General features: G+C 46.6%; 1 protein-coding gene and 1 long non-coding RNA gene across 6 annotated transcripts in view; one reads left to right on the top strand and one right to left on the bottom strand.

Annotated features, from left to right (window-relative positions):
* The window catches only part of CSAD (cysteine sulfinic acid decarboxylase), a 35,599-nt gene that overhangs the window by 5,349 nt on the left and 3,606 nt on the right, over positions 1-26,644 (bottom strand). For 2 of the 5 annotated variants that reach the window (XM_007518193.3, XM_060195281.1), the window contains exons 1-8: positions 12,382-12,447; positions 12,003-12,139; positions 11,581-11,707; positions 11,408-11,498; positions 10,980-11,086; positions 10,408-10,523; positions 9,686-9,765; positions 9,323-9,377 (exon numbers count right to left, since the gene is read on the bottom strand). In XM_007518193.3, coding sequence (XP_007518255.3) covers positions 9,323-9,377; positions 9,686-9,765; positions 10,408-10,523; positions 10,980-11,086; positions 11,408-11,498; positions 11,581-11,707; positions 12,003-12,139; positions 12,382-12,430 — 762 coding nt within the window. In that variant the 5' untranslated portion in view covers positions 12,431-12,447. Of the gene's footprint in view, positions 1-9,322; positions 9,378-9,685; positions 9,766-10,407; positions 10,524-10,979; positions 11,087-11,407; positions 11,499-11,580; positions 11,708-12,002; positions 12,140-12,381; positions 12,453-26,644 lie in introns of those variants that run through there. The other 3 variants (XM_060195279.1, XM_060195282.1, XM_016186047.2) reach the window with 2 other exon arrangements.
* LOC132539507 (uncharacterized) lies at positions 366-1,450 on the top strand. The gene is made up of 2 exons (XR_009550842.1): positions 366-585; positions 889-1,450. It is a non-coding gene; the product is annotated as an uncharacterized LOC132539507 (long non-coding RNA).

Raw genomic sequence — 26,644 nt, 5'->3', positions numbered from 1 at the left:
TTTAGATTTTTTCTTAATATTTATTTATTCTTTTTTGTTACCCTTGTTTTATTGTTGTAGTTATTGTTGTTGTTATTGATGTCGTTGGGTAGGATAGAGAGAATTGGAGAGAGGAGGGGAAGAGAGAGAGAGGGAGAGAAAGATAGACACCTGCAGACCTGCTTCACCGCCTGTGAAGTGACTCCCCGGCAGGTGGGGAGCTGGAGGCTCGAACTGGGATCTTTGCACCAGTCCTTGTGCTTTGCGCCACCTGCACTTAACCTGCTGTGCTACCGCCCAACTTCCAATATATATATATATATATATATATATATATATATATATATATATATATATATATTTAAATAAGCTTGTTCCAGGGGCCAGCCAGTGGCTCACCTGCTTAAGCACACACGTTACAGTGCACAAGGACCCAGGTTCAAGCCCTTGGTCCTCACCTGCAGGGGAAAAGCTTTACAAATGGTGAAGCAGGCCTGTGGGTATCTGTCTCTTTCCCTCTCTTTTTATCTCCCACACCCCTCTCAATTTCTTTCTGTCTCTATCCAGTGATAACTAAATAATAATTAAAAAAATAAAAAAGGGGGAGTCGGGCTGTAGCGCAGTGGGTTAAGTGCAGGTGGCGCTAAGCTCAAGGACTGGCATCAGGATCCCGGTTCGAGCCCCCGGCTCCCCACCTGCAGGCAGGTCCCTTCACAGGCGGTGAAGCAGGTCTGCAGGTGTCTGTCTTTCTCTCCCCCTCTCTGTCTTCCCCTCCTCTCTCCATTTCTCTCTGTCCTATCCAACAACAATGACATCAATAATAACTACAACAATAAAACAAGGGCCACAAAAGGGAATAAATAAAATTTTTTAAAAAAAATTAAATAAATAAATAAATAAATAAGGGAGTAGCGTGGTAGCACAGCGGGTTATGCACAGGTGGTGAGAAGTGCAAGGATCCCGGTTGGAGTCCTGGCTCCTCACCTGCAGGGGAGTTGCTTCACTGTTGGTGAAGCAGGTCTTCAGGTGTCTATCTTTCTTTCCCCCTCTCTGCCTCCCCCCTTCTCTCTATTTCTCTCTGTCCTATCCAACAATGACGACAACAGTAATAACTACAACAATAAAACAACAAGGGCAACAAAAAGGAATATTTTAAAATAAATAAATAAATAATACCCCACCTGCAGGGGAGTCACTACACAAGCGGTGAAGCAGGTCTGCAGGTGTCTGTCTTTCTCTCCCCTCTCTGTCTTCTCCTCCTCTCTCCATTTCTCTCTGTCCTATCCAACAACATCAATCATAACTACAACAATAAAACAAGGGCAACAAAAGATAATAAATATTTTTTTAAATCTTAAAAAATAAAAAGTAAATAAAAATAAACTTATTCCCAAGTTAAAGCTCCAGAGATTCAGTTTTTCTTTTTCTTTCTTGCTAGACAGAGACAGAGAGGCAGAGAGAGAGAGAGAGAGTGAAAAAGACCACAGCACCAAAACGTCCTCAGTGCTGTGGGCACAGGGTTCAGACCTGGGTCATGGCCCTGGCAAAGCAGTGAGCTATTCAAGTCAACTATTTCACTGGTTCTCAGAGATGAAATTCAAACTGGGATATGTCTGATGGCCTCACTTCCAAAGCTCACGCCTCTTTCAAATCATGTTAATGTCACATTGGAAGGACAAAGTGCTATCAATATTTTAATATTCTTTTTGCCTTTTTTTCCCCTTTTGTTGCTCTTGTTGTTTATCGTTGCTGTTACTGCTTGTCATTTTTGTTGGATAGGACAGAGAGAAATCAAGAGAGGAGAGGAAGACAGAGAGAGGGAGAGACAGATAGACACCTGAAGACCTGCTTCACCACCTGTGAAGCAACCCCCCTGCAGGTGGGGAGCCAGGGGCTCGAACCAGGATTCTTATGCCTTGTGCTTTGCGCCATGTGTGCTTAACCTGCTGTGCTACCGCCCAGCCCCAGTATTTTAATATTCTAATGGTGCCAGAAGTTGTGTAGAAATTGAATTAGTATTCAAACAACTACTCACAAAGAAAGATCTTGACCTAGATGGCTTCAATGATTCATTCAACCAAACATTAAAAAACAGCCACATGGAAAAAGAAAGCCTAGTATAGCTGAGGCAGCACAGCAGGAGAATGTGGGGTTTGCACTTGTGAGGGCAAGTCATATGTCCCTTATCAAAGTGAATAAATCATTCTTATATAAAATAAAACGAAGGGGCCAGGTGCTGGCACAACTAGTGGAGTACACATATCACTCAGCAATCCGAGCCCCGGTCTGCACTGCGGGGTGTGTGTGTGTTTGTGGGGGCTTCATAAGCAGTGAAGCCGTGCTACAGTTCCTGCCCCCTCTCCTGTCTCCCCCTTCCTTCTTGATTTCTCTGTCTCTACCCAAAATAAATAAATCAAAAAATTAAAATAGTGGTCTGGGAGGTGGCGCAGTGGATAAAGCACTGTACTCCCAGGCATGAGTTCAATCCCCGGTAGCACATGTACCAGAGTGATGTCTGGTTCCTTCTCTCTCTCCTCCTGTCTTTCTCATTAATGAATAAATAAAATAAAATAAAATAAAGACTTAAAAAAATTAATATTTAAAAAATTAAAATAAAATGAAAAAAGAACTGACACCAGTTCTTAAAAACAAAACAAAAAAGAAACAAGAGGGAACACTTCTGAATTTATGCTTTTTGGCTACTACTAACCTGATACCAAACCAGACAAAACATCATAAGAAAATAGGTAACAGGCCAGGGTAGATAGCATAATGGTTATGCAAAGAGACTCTCACACATGACACTCCAAAACCCTAGGTTCAATCCCTTGCACTACCATAAGCCAGAGCTGAGCAGCGCTCTGGTTTTAAAAAAGAAAGAAAATACATAACATCTGTCATAAACATAGTTAGGAAAATGTACGGAATACAAGCCAGCCTGAGGCAGCAACACAGAAGAATTATATACCCTAGTCAAGAGGGATTTAGCCCAGAAGCCCAAGGTTGGTTTAACATGGAAACATTAATATTCATTATGCTTCACCCATAGACTACAGGACCAAAGACAATCAAAAAACAACACACTCTATACTGATATAGGAAAGGAAAAAAAAAAAAGATAAAATCCAATTTCTATTTTTTAAATTTTTTAAAAAATATTTATTTATTCCCTTTTGTTGCCCTTGTAGTTATTGTTGTTATTGATGTCGTCGTCGTTAGATAGGACAGAGAGAAATGGAGAAAGGAGGGAAGACAGAGAGGGGGAGAGAAAGATAGACACCTGCAGACCTGCTTCACTGCAGGTGGGGAGCTGGGGGCTCGAACCGGGATCCTTATGCCAGTCCTTGAGCTTTGCACCACGTGCACTTAACCTACGGCACTACCGCCCAAATCCCCCAATTCTTCTTTTTAATAAAACACTAAACAAATTAAAAATAGCAGGAAGCATCTTCAGTCTGATAAAGGGTATGTACAGTGAGCCGGGAGGTGGTGCAGTGACCAGAGTGCTGGACTCTGAAGCATGAGGTCATGTGTCTGATCCCTGGCATCATACATGCTAGAGTGATGCTCTGGTCTCTCTTTATCCTCTTTCCCTAAGTTAATCAATTAATAAATTTTTTAATTTTTTATTTTAATTTTTTTGCAAGAGTGCTTTATTAAATATAAAAATAATTTTTAAAAAAATCTCAGACTGCCGGGCTGGTGTAGTGGCCCTGCCTATGGACTCAGGCTATTCCGTTTCAAACAAGCCTCCCTCCCCAGTATCCATTTCCACTCTCTTTTCAGGCTTTTCTGGGTCTCTCCCATTTTCAGTCTTGCTGATAAGGAAAGTCCACTCCATGACACTATGTCAATTACTTGCCATTATTCTCAGGTGTAGAGGTTGGTGGGCTGGACGCTCCACTTTCCACCACTGCATTGCTTTTTTTTAAAAATCTTTATTTATTGGGTAGAAACAGTCAGAAATAGGAGGAGACAGAGAGGGAGAGAAACAGAGAGACACCTTCAGCACTGCTTCACCACTTGCAAAGCTTTCCCCCTACAGGTGGGGACCGGGGGCTTGAACCCAGGTCCTTGTGCATTGTAAAATGTGCGCTCAACCAGGTGCACCTGACCCCCCTTTTAAAAATGTTTTCCCTTTTGTTGCCCTTGTTGTTTATCGTTGTCGTTGTTATTGCTGTCGTTGGATAGGACAGAGAGAAAGGGAGAGAGGAGGGGAAGACAGAGAAGGGGAGAGAAAGACAGACACCTGCAGACCTGCTTCACCGCCTGTGAAGTGAACCCCCCTGCAGGTGGGGAGCCGGGGGCTCAAACCAGGATCCTGATGCTGGTCTGTGTGCTTTCCGCCATGTGCACTTAACCCGCTGCACCACTGCCAGATCCCTGCCCCACCCCTTTTATAGAGACAGAAATTGAGAAGGAAATTTTCCTCCTGCAGATGAGAACCAGAGGCTCAAACCTGGGTCCTTGAGCATTGTAATATGAGCGCTAAACCAGATGAGCCACCACCCGGCCCCAACTAAATTGCTTTTAATTATTTTTTTCACATGTCCATTTCCAAGCTATAAAATGTTTATTTTTTGGCCTCCAGGGTTATCGCTGGGGCTCAGTCTCTGCACTACAAATCCACTGCTCCTGGAGGCCAGTTTTTTCCCCTTTTGTTGCTCTTGTTGTTGTAGCCTTGTTGTGGTTATTATTGTTGTTGATGTCCTTCGTTGTTGGATAGGACAGAGAGAAATGGAGAGAGGAGGGGAAGACAGAGAAGGGGAGAGAAAGACAGACACCTGCAGACCTGCTTCACTACCTGTGAAGTGACTCCCCTGCAGGTGGGGTGCCGGGGGTTCAAACCAGGATCCTTAGGTCGGTCCTTGGCTTTGCGACATATACCATATACTGCTACTGCCTAGTCCTCAAAAGATTTTTAAAAACACTGCACCAAGACAAAGGACTCTGGGGAAGAAGGTAGAAAAGGAGGTTGGAGGGCATTTGGGGTCCTGGTGCATGATGGTGTCAAAGGACCTGGTTTGAGGGTGAAAGTGTTTTGCAGACATCAATCACAGGGAGATGAGAGATTGTCCCTGTGTGTCAGCAACTATGCTGTAATCCATTAACCCCCCCCCAAAAAAAAAAAGAGGGAGTCGGGCTGTAGCGCAGCGGGTTAAGTGCAGGTGGCACAAAGCACAAGGACTGGCATAAGGATCCCGGTTCGAACCCCGGCTCCCCACCTGCAGGGGAGGCGCTTCACAGGCGGTGAAGCAGGTCTGCAGGTGTCTATCTTTCTCTCCTCCTCTCTGTCTTCCCCTGCTCTCTCCATTTCTCTCTGTCCTATCCAACAACAACAATAATAACTACAACAATAAAAAACAAGGGCAACAAAAGGGAATAAATAAATAAAATAAATATTAAAAAAAAGAAAGAAATTTATGTACACAAAAACCTTTAACTAATATTATGCTTACTGGTGCAAATTTCTTTTTTTTTTTTTTTAATCAAAGCACAGGCTTATGGTGGTAGTGGAGGATTGAACCTGAGACTTTGGAGGCTTATGAATCTCTTTGCATAAACTTTATGCTTTCTCCCCCATCCTTAATGGTGTAGAACTGAGCAATCTTCCCCTGAGACAAGGATGTCTGCTATGGCCATTTCTAGCCAACACTGTACTGAGAGCAATTAGGCCATGGTCATTAGCCGAGAAAATGAAATGGTAAGTATCCAAATTGAAACCAGAAAGCAAAACTCTCCCTACTTACTGACAGATTTCCTATTTACAAAAGTCCTAAGAAATCCACTTAAACTTTATGAGAATAAATGAGTTCAGTAAGCTTGCAGAGCACAAGTTCAATAACCAAAAATCAACTATTTTTCTATCAGCAACACACAATCCAAACATGAACTTTTTTCTTTTTAACTTTATTTATTATTGGATAGAAACAGAGAGAAATTGAGGGGAAGGGAAGATAGAGATGGAGAGAGACAGAGAGACACCTGCAGCCCTGCCTCACCATTCGTGAAGCTTTCCCCCTGCAGGTGGGGACCAGAGGCTTGAACCTGGGTCCTTGCGCACTGTAGTGTGGGCGCTTAACCAGGTGCGCCACCACCTGGCCCCCTAGTTTGTTTATTTGTTTTTTTCTAGAGCACTACACAGCTCTGGCTTATGGTGGTGCTAGGGACTGAATCTGGCATCTTGGAGCCTCAGGCATGGAAGTATTTTTTGCATAACCATTATGTTGTTTCCCCAGCCCAATCCAAAAATAAAATTAAGAAAAGTTTGATTTATTAAGAACATCAAAAAGGATAAAATATTAGGAATAAATTGTGACATGGGTTAGGCAAAGTCTTCTTTGACGTGAAACCAAAAGACCAAGCTGCCATAGGGAAAAAAAAAAACAAAACCACATAAATTGGACCTCCACAAAATTTAAAGCTTTTGAGAGTCGGGCGGTAGCGCAGCTGGTTAAGTGCACGTGGCGCAAAGCTAAAGGACCAGCATAAGGATCCCAATTCGAGCCCCCGGCTCCCCACCTACAGGCGGTGAAGCAGGTCTGCAGGTGTTTTATCTTTCTCTCCCACTCTGTCCTATCCAACAACGATGACAACAATAATAACTACAACAATAAAACACAACAAGGGCAACAAAAGGGAGTAAATAAATATTTTTTCAAAAAATTAAAGCTTTTATGCTTCAAAAGACACCCTCAGGTGGCGAGTAGATAACATAATGGTTATGCAAAGAGACTCTCATGCCTGAGGCTCCAAAGTCCCAGGTTCAATCCCCCACACCACCATAAACCAGAGCTGAACAGTGCTCTGGTAGCTCTCTCTGTGTATCTTTCTCTCTGTATCCCTCTAAAAGTAAATAAATAAATAAAGATCACATGTAGTATGATTCTGTTTGTATGAAAAACCCAGAATAGGGGCCAGGCAGTGGCACACTTGGTTGCGTGCACACATTACCATGTACAAGGAACCGGGTTCGAGCCCCTGTTCCCTACATGCAGAAGGGAAGCCTGATGAGAGGTGAAGCAGATTTCCCCCTCTCCTCTCAATTTCTCTGTCCTATCAAATAAAAAATAGAGAAAAAAAATAGAAAAAAAAAAAAAAGGCTGTGGTCCGGGAGGTGGTGCAGTGGTAAAGCTTTGGACTCTCAAGCATGAGGTCCTGAGTTCGATCCCCGGCAGCACATGTGCCAGAGTGATGTCGGGTTCTTTCTCTCTCCTCCTATCTTCTCATTAATAAGTAAATAAATAAATAAAATCTTTAAAAAAAAAAAAAAGGCTGGCATCAAATCCCAGTGATAACACTGGTGGCAATTAAAAAAAAAGAAAGAAAGAAAGGATAGGAAAAGACTAGGCAAAACTATAGACGTAAAGTAATTTAATAGGGGTGGAGGAGATAGCATAATGGTGATGCAAAGAGACCCTCATGTCTGAGGCTCCAAAGTCCCAGGTTCAATCCGTGGCACCACCATAAGCCAGAGCTGAGCAGTGCTCTGGTAAATAATAATAATATTAATATTAATAAATAAAAGTAATTTAGAAGTGGCTCCCGGGTACAGAGTTTCTTTTCTGGGGTTGCTGAAAATGTTCTAATAGTGATTGTAGTAATGGTTAATATGTATTAATGTAAATAGATTTAAAATAACATTGAATTGTACATATTAAATGTGTGGCTTATATCTCAATGAAGCTACTACTCGTGGCTCAGGAAATGACACAGTGGGTGACACCTCTCAAGCTACCCCACTGTATTACTTTAAATGGCTACATAGGTAGCCCAGGGGGTGGAACAATGGATTAAGTGGTGGATTCTCAAGCCAGTGGGGTCCTGCGTTTAATCTCATGTACCAGAGTGATGCTCAGGTTCATTTTCTCCCCTCTCTCTCTAATTAGCAAATAAATGAAAATAAATCTTATTAAAGATGGCTACATAACATAATCATAACAGTGGAAGCTAATGTTGATAGTACTTTCTATATGATAGTTCATTTCATCTCCACAACCCTGTGTGGTCAACTTGATGTTACAATTAAATTTTTGACTTACTTCTTTATTATGACACAGAAGAAGAGAGGAGAGGGAGAGAACAGAAAAAGAGAAAGAGGACCAGAGCACAGCCCAGCTCTGGCAGAAGATGGTGCCGGAGACTGAACCTGCTTTTTCTGTGGCATCAGGCATGCAAGCTGGTATTCCAACAGGCTGTTGCATAACCATTATGTTGTCTCCCCAGCCCAATCCAAAAATGAAATTAAGAAAACAGTTTGATTTATTAAGAACATCAAAAAGGATAAAATATGCTCATCTTACAATGGAAGAAACTGAAACTCTAGATATTCCATAATTAGTTGTATCTAATAATGGACATTAAAGTATTTTTTTAAATTATCTTTATTGATTGGATAGAGACAGCCAGAAATTGATAGGGAAGGGCGTGATAGAGAGGGAGAGACACCTGCAGCCCTGCTTCACTGCTTGTGAAGCTTTCCCCCTGCAGGTGGGGACCAGGGACTTGAACCTGGGTCCTTTAATGCACACTTTAATGTGTGCTCTTAACTAAGTGCGCCACCACTTGGCCCCATTAAAGTATGTTTTAAGACTTTTCATTTATTTTGTGAAGAAGAACAGATGAGAAAGAGAATCCAGGCAGCCCTCTGGCACTTGTAGTGCTAGGGGTAGGCCCAGGACTTCAAGCATGTGAGTCCCACACTCTACTGACTGAGCTATCTCCTTGGTCACTATTTTTGTTAATTTTTTTTTAATTTAAAACTATTTTTTTATTTATTTGATATAAACAGAGAAATCAAGAGGGAAAGGGGAGAAAGAAAGGGTGGGAGGGAGGGAGACACCTGCAGCACTGCCTCGCCACTCGTGAAGGTAGAGACCAGGATCTTGAACCCTGGTCCTTGGGCATTGTAACATGTGCACTCAACCAGGTGTGCCACCACCTGGCCCCTAATTGTTTTTTAATTTAATTTTTGACTTTTGGAGAAAGACAGAGAGAACTTGAGAGGGGTGGAGGAGGAGAGAGAAAGTGACCTGCAGCACAGTTCACTGTTCATGAAGCTTCCCCCCTGCAGGTGGGGATAAGGGGCTTGAACCCAAGCCCTTGTGCATAGTCATGTGTGCGCTAAACCAAGTGTGCCCCGTATTTTGTTAATTTTATACTCTGTCCCAGTAACTATCCGAATGCACAGAATTCTGTATAATTGTGAATCCTAGCAGTGCAACTCCAACCAGTGGGGAGGTGCATTTAAAATCACGCAGCGGCAGTCCACACGGCCAGAGAGCCCTCCAGGAATGGACACGGCTGTCCTGATGACCTGCCCCAGCAGCCCTCACTCACTCACCTCAGCCTCAGCCAGACTTATCTGCCTCTCCAGATCTTCGGGTATCATTTTCCCCCTAGAAAAGAAAACCGAGTGACAGAAGCAATAGGCTCTCTAGGCGGGGAGGCAGGCTGCTGCAAGCAGGGTGCTGTGGGGTTAGCAGTTCAGAGGCCACATCACTGGCCTCTCCCTCAGAGAGGTAAACAGATCTCAGGGGACAAGGGGACACTCCAGCTGGCACTAGTTGACAGAAGCAGCACTTCTCTGAGGACAGAGAGGGGAGAGAAGTCCATGAGAGGTATGGGCCTGAGGCCAGAGCTTCTGCAGTGGAAGGATACACTGTGCCAAGCTGGGCTGCAGCCACGTGGACAGAAGGACCTTCACCTCTCATCCGCCTTGACCAGCCGGACACTGTCGGTGCCGAGTCCCAGAAAAGCCGCACTCTTCTTTATGGAGTAATGGCACTGTGGAGGAAAGCAGAGGGCAGGTCAGGCTGGGGTGAAAGGGCAAGAAGGAGAGACCGGTGGAGTGGGTGGACAAAGGGGAGCCACCATCGATGAGATCTTGTGCCTCAGGGCTTCTCAAACAAACTTTACCGGTGACCACTGGGGTGTCTGGGTGAAATGCAGATTCAGACCCTGCAGGTCTGGGGTGGAGCCTGGGCTTCTACATTTCTGACACACCCAAAGGAGGTCTTAGTGCTGGCCCACGGGAAGCAGGCACACAGCACTGACTGTGGGGAGGGGCTGGGAGCTTTACACAGCTAGGGGTGGGCTAGCTCTAAAGGACATGGGTGGAGGCAAGAAGAGGACCAGGGGGGCCAGGTGGTGGCACACCTGGTTAAGTGCACACATTACAGTGTATAAGGGTTCAAGTTCAAGCCCCTGGTCCCCATCTGCATGGGGAAAGCTTCATAAGTGGTGAAGTGGTGTTTCAGGTATCTCCTTCTCTCTCCCTCTCTATCTCTCCCTCCCTTCTCAATTTCTCTTGGTCTCTGTCCAATAATAAATAAATAAATAAAACAAAAAAAAGGACCAGAAGGGTCTCCACCCAGCCATCCAGAGATTAGAACCAGGAGTCCATGCAGGCCCGTGCCTCTTGCCCACCTCCTTGGATGTGAAGATGGCCAGGGGTGGCAGTGCCCGGAGGCCCCTCTTCTTGCAGTCCGGATAGCGCTGATAGCGGGCCAGGTTCATAGCGTACATGTTAGAGATGGAGCCACCTGTTATGAGGGGGGGTGGGGAGCAAGAGGGAGCAGCACAGCGTCAGAAGGGAGGCCTGACCTTCCACCTGGAAGAATGATCAGAGACACAGAAGCCACTGGCTGGCAGGCCATCCACCCCCAGGGTGCCTCAAATGGCATAGCGATCACCCAGAACAGTCCTGGGGTTATGCAGACCTCCCCCCCCACTAGACACCTTCGTTCCCACGGCTGTCCCTAGAAAGCCCCCAGCCAGACAGACGGAGAGCAGGCACTAAAGCGCTGATCCCATGGATTGCTTGGCAAATGCAGGCACACACGGGACTGGGCAGCCTCTCTCTGGCTTGGCCTGCGCCCAGCTGGAGAAGATACAAAGAGAAGCCATCCCTCCCTGCCAGCTGAGAGCAAGGGAATGGTGGAGGAGAGGAGGAGCCCTTAAAAAGGCCAAAGACAGGCCCCTCCCTCCTCTTCACATACCAGGGCAGAAGACCCCATCCCCAGAGCTCCAGCCCACCAGGGCGCGGAGCTTCTTCAGCACCTCTTCTTCCATGAGCACAAACACAGGGGCGATCTCATACGTGTACCTGCCAGGACAGGGGACAGTGAGAAAGGGATCACGAGGGCCATATTGACACATTGACTCAGAGGAGTCCGAGAAAGGAGGCAACCAGGAAGGTCCAATGGGATGGGCGGGGGTGGTGGGGAGGACCAGGGGAACGGGAACGCGAACAAGGTGGGATCTGGAGGCATGAGAATAAGGTGCCCTCAGAGCTTAAGGGAAAAGACTCTGTTGTGGAGATGCCCAGGATATGGGGAGAGGCGAACACCAAGCCCCTACTGCTAAACCACCGCTCCCACAAACCCAAATCCTTTGTGGGGTGCGGGGAGGAGGGCTTGGGGCTCACTGGCTGGTGTTGAGGCTCTCAGTGACAATGCGACCGGCCAAAGCATGGGGGTCCAACCCTGAGAAGAGCTGGTTGAAGAAGTGGGGGTGACCTGAGGATGGGGGCAGGGAGCTCAGAGCATGGCCGGATGCGAAGTTCAGGCGTTCTTCCCGCCCCCAGGGCCCGGGACCCACAGGTTTTCACACTGTATCGGATCACCGCCCGGCAGCGCTCCAGGATCTGCTCCTGGGACTCCCCCTGGCTCCGAAGTTCCAGGTCCAGCAGCCGCCTCAGCTCCTCTGGCTCCTTCCACTCACACACCTGGGAGGAGAAGTGGGACATCTGCTGGGGTGCCAGACACCCCCAGTGACTGCTGCTCAAATCACATCTCAACGGGCTCAAGGCACTACCAACCTGCACTCAAATGAATTCATAAGGGCTATTCTCAAAGTCACACAGAACAAGGACAAGGACACACACACACACTCGGACCCACAGTCTAGTCCCCGAGACCTGAGGAGACACAGTACCAATTCTGGGGAGAAGCCTTTTCAGGGAGAGAAGTCCTGAGCCAGGTCTGGAGAACAGGGACGGGGAGGAGGGAGTCAGCACCCACCTTCTCTGAGGCACTGGTGCCTTTCCGGATGATCTCATCCAGGACAATCCCAAACACATCCCGGAGCAAAGCTTCTGCAGCCATGGTGTCCCCATCGAGGGAGCGGAGTGGCTTGGAGTCAGCCATCAGGAAGAGACCTGCAGGCAGAGCAGGGGTGACTCCCTGCTCACCCTGTGTACTGCTGCTGGTCTAATGAGGAAGCACTCCAACCCCATAACGGGTCTCAGGTCCCAGTCCTAGCTCATTGTCAACAGTCCCTGAACAGATGGGAGCACAGCCGGAAGAGAGCCCGTGGAAACGGGCAGGAGAAACAGAGAGAGCACTGCGCAGGAGGAATCTGCTGTCCACAGCACACCTAAGGCCCAAACAGGAGGCTTACCTTTCTGCTCAGGGCAGCAGAGCGAGTGAGCTATAGGCGGCAGCCACATGACCCTGGCAACGCTCATGACCCTTGCCCTGAAGAGAACTTACAGGGGTTTGGGATAGGGACGGCAGTTCAGACAAGTCCCCTGAATAATCATTAGCTGACACAAAGCGGGGGTGCGAGGGCGAAGTGAAAGGCAAAAACTTTCCACATTTTGCCACGTTAACTTCAGGGTTGACAGGAGCAGAGAGAGACAGCAGGGGGAGGGAATTCCCACCATGAGTCAAAAGGTTCAGAGAGGGGACATGAGGAAGGTTTGGCAGGGAGACGAGGACAGTGGGGGCAGGCCCTAGAAACGGAGTGAGCCTGAGAGACCAGAGGAAATGAAATGGCTCAGGGGGCTCACAGGTTAGCCTTCTGTGCATCCCAGCCCCTAGTTTCTTCTGAACTGTTCTAATCCTTTCCTTCCTTCCCTCATTTTTATTTATTTATTTATTTATTTATTTATTTATTTATTTATTTATTTATTACCAGAGCACAGTTCAGCTCTGGCTTATGGTGGTGCAAGGGAATGAACCTGGGACTTTGAAGACTCAGGCATGAGAGTCTGGTTTGCATAACCATTATGCTATCTACCCTCCACCCAGAGCATCACTCTGGCACATGTGATGCAGGGGGTCAAAGTTGGGACCTCATGCTTGAGAGTCCAACACATAATCCACTGTGCCACCTCCTGGGCCACCTGCCCTGACTTCTACAGTCCTCTCACAAAGCAGGAAGGAAAGTAGGTTACACTGGGGAGGCGTTTTGTTTAACAAGTAATCCTGGGGGCCTGGTGGTAGCACAGCGGGTTAAGCAAAGCGCAAAGCGCAAGGATCAGCTTGAGGATCCTGGTTCAAGACCCCGACTCCCCACCTGCAGGGGGGTCGCTTCATAAGTGATGAAGCAGGTCTGCAGGGGTCTATCTTTCTCTCCCCCTCTCTGTCTTCCCCCTCCTCTTTCCATTTCGCTCTGTCCTATCCAACAAGGACAGCAATAACAACAATGGGCAACAAAAGAGAAAAAATAGCCTCTAGGAGCAGTGGATTCGTAGTGCAGGCACCAAGCCCCAGCAATAACCCCGGAGGCAAAAAAAAAAAAAAAAGTGATCCTGCACCTTGCAGAACCAGGTGCTCATGAACAGGGAGTGGTTACTTGGACACCATCTGTGTGCAAGATGAGCCACTATCTCTGTCTCACAGAATGACTGAGCTGCATGGAGACGTGCTGATCCCAGCCGTATAGAGGAAAAGAGAGGAAGGGATCAATAAGGGCCTTCTGGGCAAAAGGAAGGCAGAGGAGTGTCCAGGTAGGGTGGTGTGCCCTGAGCTTATTCAGGGAATGTGCCTGCGACGTCAGCAGCTGGATGGAGGAAAGATCTTACAAAGGGAAAAAACTGGAGTCAAAGGCAGGGTGGGCAGAGCCACATGAGGTTACGGGGAGGTGGGTGCCAGTCAAGCCCTCTGACTAAATTTTTGTTTTCCTGCAGAAAAGAGGGAGTTGTTGAGAGCTTCTATGGTAGAAATGTGATGAAACTGATGCTCTAAGATCAGCTTACAGGCTGGGGAGAGAGCACAATGGTTATGCAAAAGACATTCATGTCTGAAGCCCTGAGGTCCCAGGTTCAATCCCCAGCACCACTGAGCAGTGCTCTGGTCTCTGTATCTTTCTCATTAAAATAAGTAAGCAAAAATATAGAGGAAGAGGTGGTGGTGGTCAACTTACAGCACCGGGACACAGAGGAATTAGCAGGTCTTTGCAGAAAATCAAACAAGGGGCCAACCACACTTGGTGGTAGGAAGGGATGGGGGAATCAGTGGGCTGGGCCACTCATTGGGGTCACTGCTGGGAGAGAAGGGAGAATCCAAGATAATGCTGGGGTTTCAAGCCTGAGTGGACAAGGGAGATAATCATGCCCCGAAAACAAAGAAAATGGGGCCAGGCAGTGACGCACCTGGTTAAGCACACACACTAAAGTGCTCAAGGACCCGGGTTTGAGGCCCTGGTCCCCACCTGCAGGGGAGAAGCTTCACAAGTGGTAGAGCAGGGCTGCAGGTGTCTCTCTCCCTATCTCCCTCTCTCCTCTCAATTTCTCTCTGTCTCTGTTCAATAATAAGTAAATAAAATATGTATATTTTAAAAATAGGGATGCAGAAAGGGGAAGCTGAACGGCAAGCAGAGTAGTTATTTATCTAAAAAGTCAAGTGGGGTCTCCGAGGACTACAGACGCTCATGAGAGGAAGTCAGCCCAGATCTCTTAGGAGGGGCTGGGACAGAAAGCAGATGTGAGAGTTCAGGTACAGACGAACCCACGGGATGGTCCCCACGGGAGAGGAGATTCAGTCAGATGGCCGAGGAGATGGGCAAACACCAGTTCTGAGGAAAGCCCCTACATGAGGAGGCAAGAGGATCAAGAAAATCTGGAAAGGGAAGAGCCCTCTTCAAAGTGGTTGGTGCACTCCACTCCCCATGGGCACTGTCGCTACACTATCTGGGAACACAGGTCCACAGGACCATGGTGGCCCTACTCTTGGATGGGAACAAATGGAAGAGCTGGCCCATTGCTTTGAGTGATTCACCAGCTCTCACTCCAGCTCCCCTGATGGGTAGCAGATGTGTGGGGCTTAAGCTGCGAGGCATGAAGGAGAGACAGTAATAAAAATAGGTGTCATGGGGAGTCGGGCGGTAGCATGGCATGAAGCGGACATGGCATGAAGCACAAGGACCGGCTTAAGGATCCCAGTTCTAGCCCCCAGCTCCCCACCTGTAAGGGAGTCGCTTCACAGGTGGTGAAGCAGGTCTGCAGGTGTCTTTCTTTCCCCCTCTCTGTCTTCCCCTCCTCTCTCCATTTCTCTCTGTCCTATCCAACAATGATAACGTCAATAACTACAACGATAAAACAACAAGGACAACAAAAGGGAATAAATCAATATGAAAAAAATAGGTGTCATTAAGTGCACCCATTGAAGCACACACGCCACCACACTCTATAGTTAGGGTGTATTGTTCTAATCGTCAAAACTGTTGAGAGCAATGTCTTACCCACATCTAAAGATGAAGGCACTGAGGTTTCAGAAACATTACATGAAGTAACTTGTCCAGATCACGTAGCCAGTGTGTGGTTTCGTTGGGTTTGAAGACAGGCATGCTGGACTCTTAAACCCCAGCTCCTTAATCATTATGCTCATCTCTCTCATAAGCACCGAGGGCCTGGACCCCGGGGCCAGGAGTGTGCACACCTGACTGGAGGGCCGCTTTCCCCAAAGCCCTGAAGAGACGATCAGCAGAGGAGATGATGGCCCTGCCCACCTCATGCCATTGTTAGCCACTGTCACTGCTTAGAAAGGAAAGCCAGGCCCCCATGCCTATGGACATCTAATCTTTGACAAAGGAGCTCAGACTATTAAATGGGAAAGCAGAGTCTCTTCAACAAATGGTGTTGGAAACAATGGCTTGAAACATGCTGAAGAATGAAACTGAACCACTGTATTTCACCAAATACAAAAGTAAATTCCAAGTGGATCAAGGACTTGGATGTTAGACTACAAACTATCAGATACTTAGAAGAAAATATTGGCAGAACTCTTTTCCGCATAAATTTTAAAGACATCTTCAATGAAACGAATCCAATTACAAAGAAGACTAAGGCAAGTATAAACCTATAGGACTACATCAAATTAAAAAGCTTCTTCACAGCACAAGAGACCACTACCCAAACCAAGAGACCCCTCACACAATGGGAGAAGATCTTTACATGCCATACATCAGACAAGAGTTTAATAACCAAAATATATAAACAGCTTGCCAAACTCAACAACAAGAAAACAAATAACCCCATGCAAAAATGGGGGGAGGTCATGGGCAGAATATTCACCACAGAAGAGATCCAAAAGGCTGAGAAACATGAAAAAATGCTCCAAGTCTCTGATTGTCCGAGAAATGCAAATCAAGACAACAATGAGATATCACTTCACTCCTATGAGAATGTCATACATCAGAAAAGGTAACAGCAGCAAATGCTGGAGAGGGTGTGGGGTCAAAGGAACCCTCCTGCACTGCTGGTGGGAATGTAAATTGGTCCAACCTCTGTGGAGAACAGTCTAGAGAACTCTCAGAAGGCTAGAAATGGACCTACCCCATGATCCTGCAATTCCTCTCCTGGGGATATATCCTAAGGAACCCAACATATCCATCCAAAAAGATCTGTGTACACATATGTTCTTGGCAGCACAATTTGTAATAGCCAAAACCTAGAAGCAACCCAGGTGTCCAACAACAGATGAGTGGCTGAGCAAGTTGTGGTCTATATACACAATGGAATACTACTCAGCTGTGAAAAAATGGTGACTTCACCGTTTTCAGCCGATCTTGGATGGACCTTGAAAAAATCATGTTGAGTGAAATAAATCAGAAACAGAAGGACGAAAATGGGATGATCTCACTCTCAGGCCGAAGTTGAAAAACAAGATCAGAAAAAAAAACACAAGTAGAACCTGAAATGGAATTGGCATATCTCACCAAAGTAAAAGACTCTGGGGTGGGTGGATGGGTGGGGAGAATACAGGTCCATGAAGGATGACAGAGGACCTAGTGGGGGTTGTATGGGAATCTGGGGAATGTTATGCATGTACAAACTATTGTACTTACTATTAAATGTAAAACATTAATTCCCCAATTAAAAAAATAGTACAATAAAAAAATATATAAAAGAAAGGAAAGCTAGAAACAAGCTAGAGAAAGCCAGAGCCTTTCCCCCACCCGGCTCCATTTCCCCCCAGAAATGGAAAAAGCTCATCCAGTACAGCACACTCTTTAGCATGCAGGGGGACTCAAGTTCAAGCCCCCGGTCACCACATGGGAGCACCATACCAAGGGGCAATGGAGCAATGCTATAATGTCTCTACTTCCCCCTCTGTCTCTCTCTCTCTCTCTGTGTCTCTTGCCTTCTACATGAAAAAAAGAAAAGAAGGGATGTGAGGTATCACTATCCTCATTCCCCACACAGACTCCTGTCCTGGGTGCCTGAGAGGAAAGTCTCTGCCTGCAGAACTTTTCTTTTTAAAAGCAAGAAGGCTTCCCCCATAGGACCTTGGATCAACAATGGTAGAGAATGCTCTATCCTCTGAAGGGAGGATGGACAGCATAATCTATGCTACACCTGAGGAAGATGGGTTGATATTGGGGCAGCTTGAAATGTTCCTACTCATGACCACAGAATGTGAGCTCAGATCTACAGGAATGCAGAGGTCACATAGGCTCCTAAGCTGAATATGGGCCCCAGATCACATCAAATCGATGGGGTTTATAGTCAACAATATTTATACCCCTTTCCCATATTGGGGAGCTACTCTATTCCCTGATCCAGTTCTGGTCCCTTTTCTAGCCATGACATCATCTCCCCAGACAATAACTTGGATCCACCTGCATCTCAGGGAAAAAAAAAAAAAAAGCAAACACTAGTATAGTCACAGGCCCTTTGGAATATAACTAAAATATGCCTACTAGCTATCTACAAAATGGAGGAACCTCCCAACTCTTCATCTGCACTATTCCAGCCTTTAGGTTCATGACTGTTCAACAATTTGTTTGGCTTTGTATGTTAACTCTCTTTTCAGCCACCAGGTTCCAGATGCTAGCAGGATGCCGACAAGACTTCCCTAGACAGACAACCCCACCAGTGTGTCCTGGAGCTCCGCTTCCCCAGAATCCCGACCCACTAGGGAAAGAGAGAGGCAGACTGGGAGTATGGATCACTCTATCAATGCCCATGTTCAGCGGGGAAGCAATTACAGAAGCCAGACCTTCCACCTTCTGCATCCCACAATGACCTTGGGTCCATACTCCCAGAGGGATAAAGAATAGGAAAGCTATCAGGGGAGGGGAGAGGATACGGAGTTCTGATGGTGGGAATTGTGTGGAGTAGTGCCCCTCTTATCCTATGGTTTTGTCAATGTTTCCTTTTTATAAATAAGTAAATAAATAAATAAAAACTAAAAAAAAAAAAAGCAAGAAGGCTATTAGCAACAAGAGAATGATGAAGCAAAGAAGTCAGCAGAGCTGGAGACGTTGGCAGATAAGCTCCCCGGCACCACCTGCAGCAGCATGCAGAGTCAATGTCAAGCCCAACCGCAGCCCACGTGGTCATTCCACCTGTGCCAGAATACAAGAGGGCCACTGGCTGGTGTCACTGCCTTGTTCAACTTGTCTCAGTGCAGTAGCAATCAGCCTATGTGGACCCATGCCACTTCGAGGTGGGCAGCAGTGGGGCTGAATGGCCCATATCATCACCATATTACCTCTGTGGTCATACTACTGGTCTTATTGGTGGGAAGTTCTTATCCCCACGAAGGCACTGTCACGAGACTTGTCCCTGAGGAGTACAAAATTCTCCTGCCAACTCATCAGCTTCTTTAATGACTCCAATTCACAGTTTATTCAGATGCTTTCTGCTCACTTGGATAAATGTGCATTTGCTCAGGGGGAAAGAGACTCCCAGAAAGACTGGGGGGGAGTAGGAGGGTCTCACTCAAGACCAGGTTTGGCCTATGTGTGTACAGATGGCATAACAGACAATGAGGAAAGGCCCTAACAGGTGCTGTAGTCACCACTGGTTTTAACAACACCCAAACACCCACCCATGCTCACCTTCTGCTGTCAGGGCTTCACACCTAAATGACTTCACCACTGTCAGCAGACCACACACACATACACACACACACACACACACACACACACATGCACACACACTTTTTTTTTTTTCCAGACAGAGGGCAAAAGACACAAAGAGCCATCACAGCACTACTCCACTTTTCATGGTGTCTTCCTATGGTACTTGAGGACTCAAACTGCAGCTTCACACATGGCACAGCATGTGCTCTATCGAGTGAGTTATTTCCTGGCTCCCTGCAGTATGACTGGAACAAGAATAGGAGCAATGGTGGCATTCCTAGACCCATGAGCTTTTACTTATCATGAATCACTTTAAAGAACCTCAGTAAGGGGGGCAGGCGGTAGTGCAGTGGGTTAAGCACACACAGCACAAAGCACAAGGACCGGGTTTGAGCCCCCGGTTCTCCACCTGCGGGGAGGGGGAGGTCACTTCACAGGCGGTGAAGCAGGTCTACAGGTGTCTGTCTTTCTCTCCCTTCTCTCTTGATTTCTCTCTGTCCTGCCCAACAACAACAATGGCAACAATAATAACAGCAACAAAATGGAGGCGGAAAAAAAAGAACCTCAGTAAGGGGGTAGGTGGTGGTACACATATCACTATGCACAAGGACCCAGGTTCAAGTCCTCATTCCCCACCTGCAGGGAGAACACTTCACGAGTGGTGAAGCAGGTTTGCAGGTGTCTATCTTTCCTTCTCCCTCTCCCTCTCCCCTTTTGCTCTCAATTTCTCTCTGTCCTGTCAAATAAAGATAGAAGAGGGAAAAAAAAGGGCTACAGGGAGTGTTGGATTCATAGTCCAGGCACCAAGCCCCAGTGATAGATAATCCTGTGGCCAAAAAAAAAAGAAAAAGAAAGAAAGAGAGAGAAAAACTCTCAGTAAGACACTAGGAGACTTGGACCAGATCACAGGACAGGGAAAGCCCTGACCATACTGTCTAGGTCCCTGGATTCACTAGCTAACATGGCCAGAGAACTGATTAGCCCTGGATAACTTATTAGTTCAGCAGGGTGGTACGTGTGCAGTGATGAATGAAACTCATTGCACTTACATTAACCACATGGCTCAGGTGGAAAAAGACATCAGATCTCTGACCAGGCCAAATGCCTACACTCACCTGGAAAAGGCCAGTCCCATCCATTATTGACTCCACCTGGCAGATAATAAATCTAGCGTTGCCTCTACTCACCTGGTTCCTACCCCTCTGGGGACCACTCAGGCTCCTTTTCCTATTCCGAGTATTTGCTTCCTGTTTATTTTCCCTCCTTGATGAATCTGCATCCCTCTGAAAACAGACATTTCGCCTTCAGATGATGTTCTAGCAAGGGTCTGAACCTCTCCAGTAAGGAACCAACCTGATAACATCCCCTGGACCTGGAAGCTCAAATCTACTTCAAAACCCCCTACCCTCCAACCCAGTCCAAGACAGTACAGAAGCAATGACTGGTCTGGATCACTCCCTTGTTTTAATGCTCACACCCTGCAGGAAGCAGTTCAGAAGAGGAGGTCGGTGGCCCTTGTGTCCTTGTAAGATTACAAGGCTTCAGACTATTTGGTGTGGGGGGGAGGGGGTCCACGTTAGAGTAGGATAGAGGTTACTGGGCAGAGTGGGCCAGCTGAATGGAGGCAAAAGGGGAATCTGTTAGTGGCTGGAAAATTCCACCAGCGACAGGCCTTCTGCAGTCTCCCAATCAGGACTCCTGTAAGTTTTCCCAAGTCTGTTCACCCGGCCAAGCTGATCATAAAGGCCAACTGCCCCTGCCCAGGAGTGTTCCAGAGAACCCAGCCGGTCACAGATCACCTGAGTAAGCTCAGCCAATTACTGTGGCAGGAAGAGAGGGGGAGGGTTTGAGGAAACCCATATAAACCTGCAGCCTCCATTGCTGGGAGCAGAAGGCAGATGCTTATCTCCCAGGCTGTCTCCTCACTTCCCACCCCTATCCCTCCCCACACACACACCACAGCACTGCTCAGTGGGTTGAACCTAGAAACTCTGGCGCCTCAGGCATCAGTCTGTTGCCATACTGGTGGTGCTATCCCCTCCATCTCTTCACTTTTCTCTTCTGTTATTAAACATTTCGTCTGAGAGGCTGATGGTCCTGATGCCCTCTAATTCTTCTCTGTTGTGTAAGCAAGAACCTGGCCCAAGGGGGGGGGGGGAGGCTCTCTTATTAACAACCCTCCTCCTGCAACTGGACTAAGTATGATTTGTGAAAACACTTTACTAGATTTTTCTGACCTTATGGGACCTTTAGTTCGTAAACTCCTCTAATTATCAATTCCTGTTTTCTTGCCTTCGCTTACACAATCTAGACCGCAAGGCATATTCTCAACTCCCTGGCTTCTACACCTGGCAAACCTCCAATCCAACTAGCCAGTCCTCTTACCAAATCCACCAGGCCTGCTGGCCTCTGCTAGTGGAAACCTTGTAGCCATCTGAACTGGGACTGCTATAAACTCATGTTCCTGGAGCTCATGCCAACTACACAGCGGGTCCAATGCACCTGCTTACCACTATGCCTCCTGGAAATGCCACTAAAAATGACATGAGTGGATTTTTCTGTTCTTTAAAAAAATTTTTTTTCATTTACTAATGAGAGGTATGGGGGAGAGAGAGAGAGAGAAAGAGAGATATGGAGAAAGGGAACAAACAAGAACCACACATCACTCTGGTCCATATGTTGCTGGGGATCAAACTCAGGACCTCATACTTGAAAGTCCAATGCTTTATCTACTGCACCACCTCCTGGACCACAGTTTTTCTTTGCTTTGCTTAACTGGAAGGGTAACGGTTTATTGCACAGCTGTCTACATTTGGGCACAATTTCCCAGTTCCACATAGCAAAAAACTCTCATCCCCACCCTAGAACCTCCCCGCCCCCCCCCCAGCCCTTCCCCAGAGTCCTTTGCTTTGGTGCAGCACATTACTTGTAGTCCAAGTTCCACCTGGTGTTCTCCCTTTCGGAGCCTGACTCCCAAGACCCACCTACATATGATGTCATCCAGTATTCACTCCTCTCTTCCCGATTCAGCCCACCCAACACTTTCCCTTTAGGTTTTATAGCCAGGGTGAGGGAAAGATTGGAATTAGAGTTTCTGGTCGAATATCTAGATTTTTGATAGTTGGCAGTGACATTAGTGGATTTTTAATAAAGCAAGTGAGAAGAGGAGTAAAACATGAGAGTTGTCAACGGTGAGAAGATAAAAAAAAGTAGATAGGGCAGCCCAGGAGGTGGGACAGAAGCAAGACCACCAGACTTAGAAGCACTGGTTCCAAGTACTGCAAATACCAGAGTGATGCTCTAGTCGGTCTCTCTCTCTCTCTCTCTCTCTCTCTCTCTCTCACACACACACACACACACACACACAAATAAATCTTCTCACACACATACAGTTAATGAGGCTGGGGAGAGAGTATAGTAAAAAGATTTCCATGCTTGAGACTGAAGTCCCAGGTTCAAACCAAAGCACCACCATAAGCCAGAACTGAGAGCTGAGCAGTGCTGCAATGCTATAGGGGGAAAAAAATCAAGCATGACTAAAAAGTAGATGACAAGTGGTAACTGATTTAGCAAAAGGCAGAAAGCATGTCTGCAGAGGGTGATGCATACAGTAAACAAGCTGGTTTGGGTCAAAAGTCCAAAAAGACTCTGGAATTGAAAGCACTGCTATAGTAGCAGGTGTGGGGGGTGACACAGCAGAAAACACGGAGACTAGATGCAAGCTGGCATGAAGGCCAGCTGAGCTCATGCTCTGAGCCATTCAGCCAGGAACCTCCCCTCCCCTCCATTTGCAAAGGTGCGGGAGGTTCATTCTCTGGAGTGACTGAAACAGGGAGGCCAGGACTTAGGGACACCAGGTACAGCAGAAGACCAGGATGAGGCCCTGGAGACAGCAGGATTATGAGCAGGTGACATATTGAACCAGCTCCTTTCACCCAATTAGCATTCAAGGCCTGTGGTCAAGGGTCAGCTCTCCAGGTACAGGAAACTGAAGGCTCCTCTCTGGACTTTAGTACTCCAGAGAAAGGGCCTTGCTGGCACTCTCACTTCAGTCCTCACACATTCTCCCCATCAGTAAGCCCACAGGTCATCACCACACTCCATATACTTGGACCTTACAGCCGGTACCTGGCTCCTGTGAACAGTCAGCCAGCCAGGGCTTACCAGACACTTGAGCAAAGGGCCGAGCACCAGTCACACATGGAGACAGACAAACGAGAGGGGGGGGGGGGGGGGGGGCGCGGCGGAGGCAGATTGAGTGCTGCATCTCCCTATCTGAATAAGAAAAAAAGAAAAAGAAAAAGGGACAGCCTAGGAGGTGGTTCAGTAAAAGTGTTGGACTCTTCAGTATGAAATCTCAAGTCCAGTCCCCAGCATTACATGTGCCAGTCATCCTCTGGTTCCCTCCTCTCTCAGTTCCTCTCTCATTCTCTCATAAATAAATCTTAAAAAAAAAAAAAAAAAGGAACTATTTTGGGTCACAGGATACAGCGTCTGCCTTGCTAGATTCAAACTCTGGCACCACATAGAAGGTGCAGCAGCAGAATCCCCGGTGACGTGACATCTCTTCCTCTCTCTGGCTCTCTCTATGAATGAAAAAGCAGTCCAGGGCAGTGAAATCATGCTGTCTGAGGTCCATGCAAACATCCATGAAAACAAAGAATCTGGGAGTTGGGCTGTAGCGCAGCGGGTTAAGCGCACGTGGCGCAAAGCGCAGGGACCGGCAGAAGGATCCCGGTTCATTCCCCACACTCCCCGCATGCAGGGGAGTTGCTTCACAGGTAGTGGAGCAGGTCTGCAGGTGTCTATCTTTCTCTCCCCCTCTCTGTGTTCCCCATCTCTCTCCATTTCTCTCTGTCCTATCCAACAATGACGACAACAAGAACAACAACAACAACAAAAAGGGCAACAAAAGGGAATAAATAAATAAATGAATGAATGAATGAAAGAAAACAAAGAATCTTCCATACCTAAGGTTCTGGGTGACTCTGTCTCCCTTCCTTCTCATTTTCTTTTGCTTGTTTGTTTGTTTGTTTGTTTATTATTGGATAGAGGTTGAGGGGAAGGGGGAGATAGAGAGGGAGAGAGAGAGAGAGACACCTGCAGCTCTGCCTCACCACTCGTGAAGCTTCCCCCTGTAGGTGGGGACAGGGGACAAGGGACCCAAGTCCTTGCGCACTGTAATGTGAGCACTTAGCCAGGTGTACCACCTGGCCCCATCCCTTCTCAATTCTATCTGTCCTAATAAAAAAAACGAAGAAAGAAAAACAGCTTCTGGGAGTGATGGATTCACAGTGCTGGCACTGAGCCCTGGCAATATCCCTGGTGGCAATAAAAATAAATCAGCTCTACTGAGATGCCGTTTAAGCCACTGGCCTAAAAACTTCTTTTCTCGAGACCCAAAAGGTGTTGCAGTGGCTACACTCTTATGCCTGAGGCATCAAAGGTCCCAAGTTCTAATCCTCAGCACCACCCTAAGCCAGCACTGAGTAGTGCTCCGGTAAATAAGCAAATAAATCAATACGACTTCCTTTGCTTCCTCATTTCTTCAACTCTCCTTCCTGTTATCTCTTCCTCATAGTATTTAAGTTGTCTAAACCTTCTATAACGTATCCCTACTATCTCTATCAACCTTCTCCAAGAATTTGTCTTACAGCCTAGGATGTTACAAGTGGATAAAACGTTGGACTCAGGGGTGGGGTGCTACTGCTGAGGGTTAGGCGCACAAGGGTGTGAAGCACAAGGACCCGCATAAAAATCCTGGTTTGAGCCCCTGGCTCTCCACTTGCAGGGGGGACACTTCACGAGTGGTGAAGCAGGTCTGTAGGTGTCTATCGTTCTCACCCTCTCTTTTTTCCCCCACCTCTATCGATTTCTTTCTGTCCTAGTCAACAACAACGACAATGGAAATAATAAGAACAAGGGCAACAAGGGCAACAAAATGGGAAAAATGGCCTCCAGGAGCAATGCAGGCATGGAGCCCCAGCGATAACCCTGGAGGCAAAAAAAAAAAGAAAGAAAGAAAGAAAGAAAGAAAGAGGGCCAGGTGGTGGTACACCTGGTTAAGTGCATGCAAGGATCCAAGTTCAAGCTCCTTGCCCCCACCTGCAGGGACAAAGCTTCACAAGTGGTGAAGCAGGGCTGCAGGTGTCTCTGTTTCTCTACCTATCCCCCCCATCCCCTCTTAAATTCTCTGTTTCTATCTAGTAATAAATAAATTAAAATATATTTTTAAATAAATCATTGTTTTGGGGCCAGGCAGTGGCACACCTGGTTGAGCACAGAGACCCCTCTCAATTTCTCTGTCTCTATCCAATAATAAATAAAAGGTTTACAAGTGAGAAAGAAAAAAGAAAGCGAATCTTTGTGATACTACTTATGGACACCACTCTGATCAATACCCACAGTTATATAGGAGGCACCGTCTCCCTTCTCAGTAGTGAATTTCTGGGAGAGGGATGAAGTTTAACACTGAAGAGAAAACAGGCACCCCCCAAAAAATATTCATTCCCACCACCTTCCACAAGTCCAGCACCACCCCTACTACTCCCTTCACCCAAGGTCTTACACAAAGGCAAACAGACATTTATTTACTAAACTGTTTCATCTACTGAAAAATAACTTGCATCTCACATTTTATTGGTGTAAAGGGAGAATCTGTTTTAAAGATATCTTAATATTGGCAAAAGATTCTTTTCTTCCCCTTTTCATCTGATCAAGTGCTGAAAATTAACCCAGTGAGGTCTTATTTATTTTCCCAGAGCACTGCTCAGCTCTGGTTTATGGTGGTCCTGGGGACTGAACCGGAGGCCTAGGAGCCTCAGGAATGGAGATCTTTTTGGATAGCAATTTTGCTGCCTCCCCAGCCAACAAGTTATTTATATAATCATCCTCCTTTCCAAGATGATGCTGGAGAGGGTGAATTACTTTTTTCAAGATCACAATGCTGCCATGGGAGAGAACCTCGATCTGTTTTCCTGACTTCTAGGCTGGAACGTCTCCCACTATAATAGTGGTTCCTCTAAGTCTGGCATTTCTCACCGCCTCTCACCATACACAAAAATAAACTGTACGTGATCCGGGAGGTGGCGCAATGGATAAAGCACTGGACTCTCAAGCATGAGATCGAGAGTTCAACCCCCCGGCAGCACATGTACCGGTGTGATGTCTGGTTCTTTCTCTTCTATCATTCTCGTTAATAAATAAAATATTTAAAAAATAAATGAATTAAAAAATAAACTGTAGCTAAGACAAAAACATAAACAGTATATACACAAGTACAAAAAATAATAATATATGCACACATATATACATACACACACACACACACTCACACAACTGCAAGAAAAGCACAAGGTAATACAGGTAAATATTTTTATAATCTTGAGGTAGCGTATCACAAAAACCCTGGCAAACGCTAGAAGAAGAAGAACAAAAACCCAAAAGCCACATACAGATTTGACTATGTAAAACTTAAAATTCTACATAAAGAAAGACACCATTACCGTTGTTAAAGATAGCGCATGGCTTTATTCCCTGTCCCTGTCCCCACTCTTGTTATTTACCCAGT

The sequence above is a fragment of the Erinaceus europaeus genome, chromosome 7 (assembly GCF_950295315.1).
Source record: "Erinaceus europaeus chromosome 7, mEriEur2.1, whole genome shotgun sequence".
Classification (NCBI taxonomy): domain Eukaryota; kingdom Metazoa; phylum Chordata; class Mammalia; order Eulipotyphla; family Erinaceidae; genus Erinaceus; species Erinaceus europaeus.
This window is presented reverse-complemented; position numbering and strand designations above follow the sequence as displayed.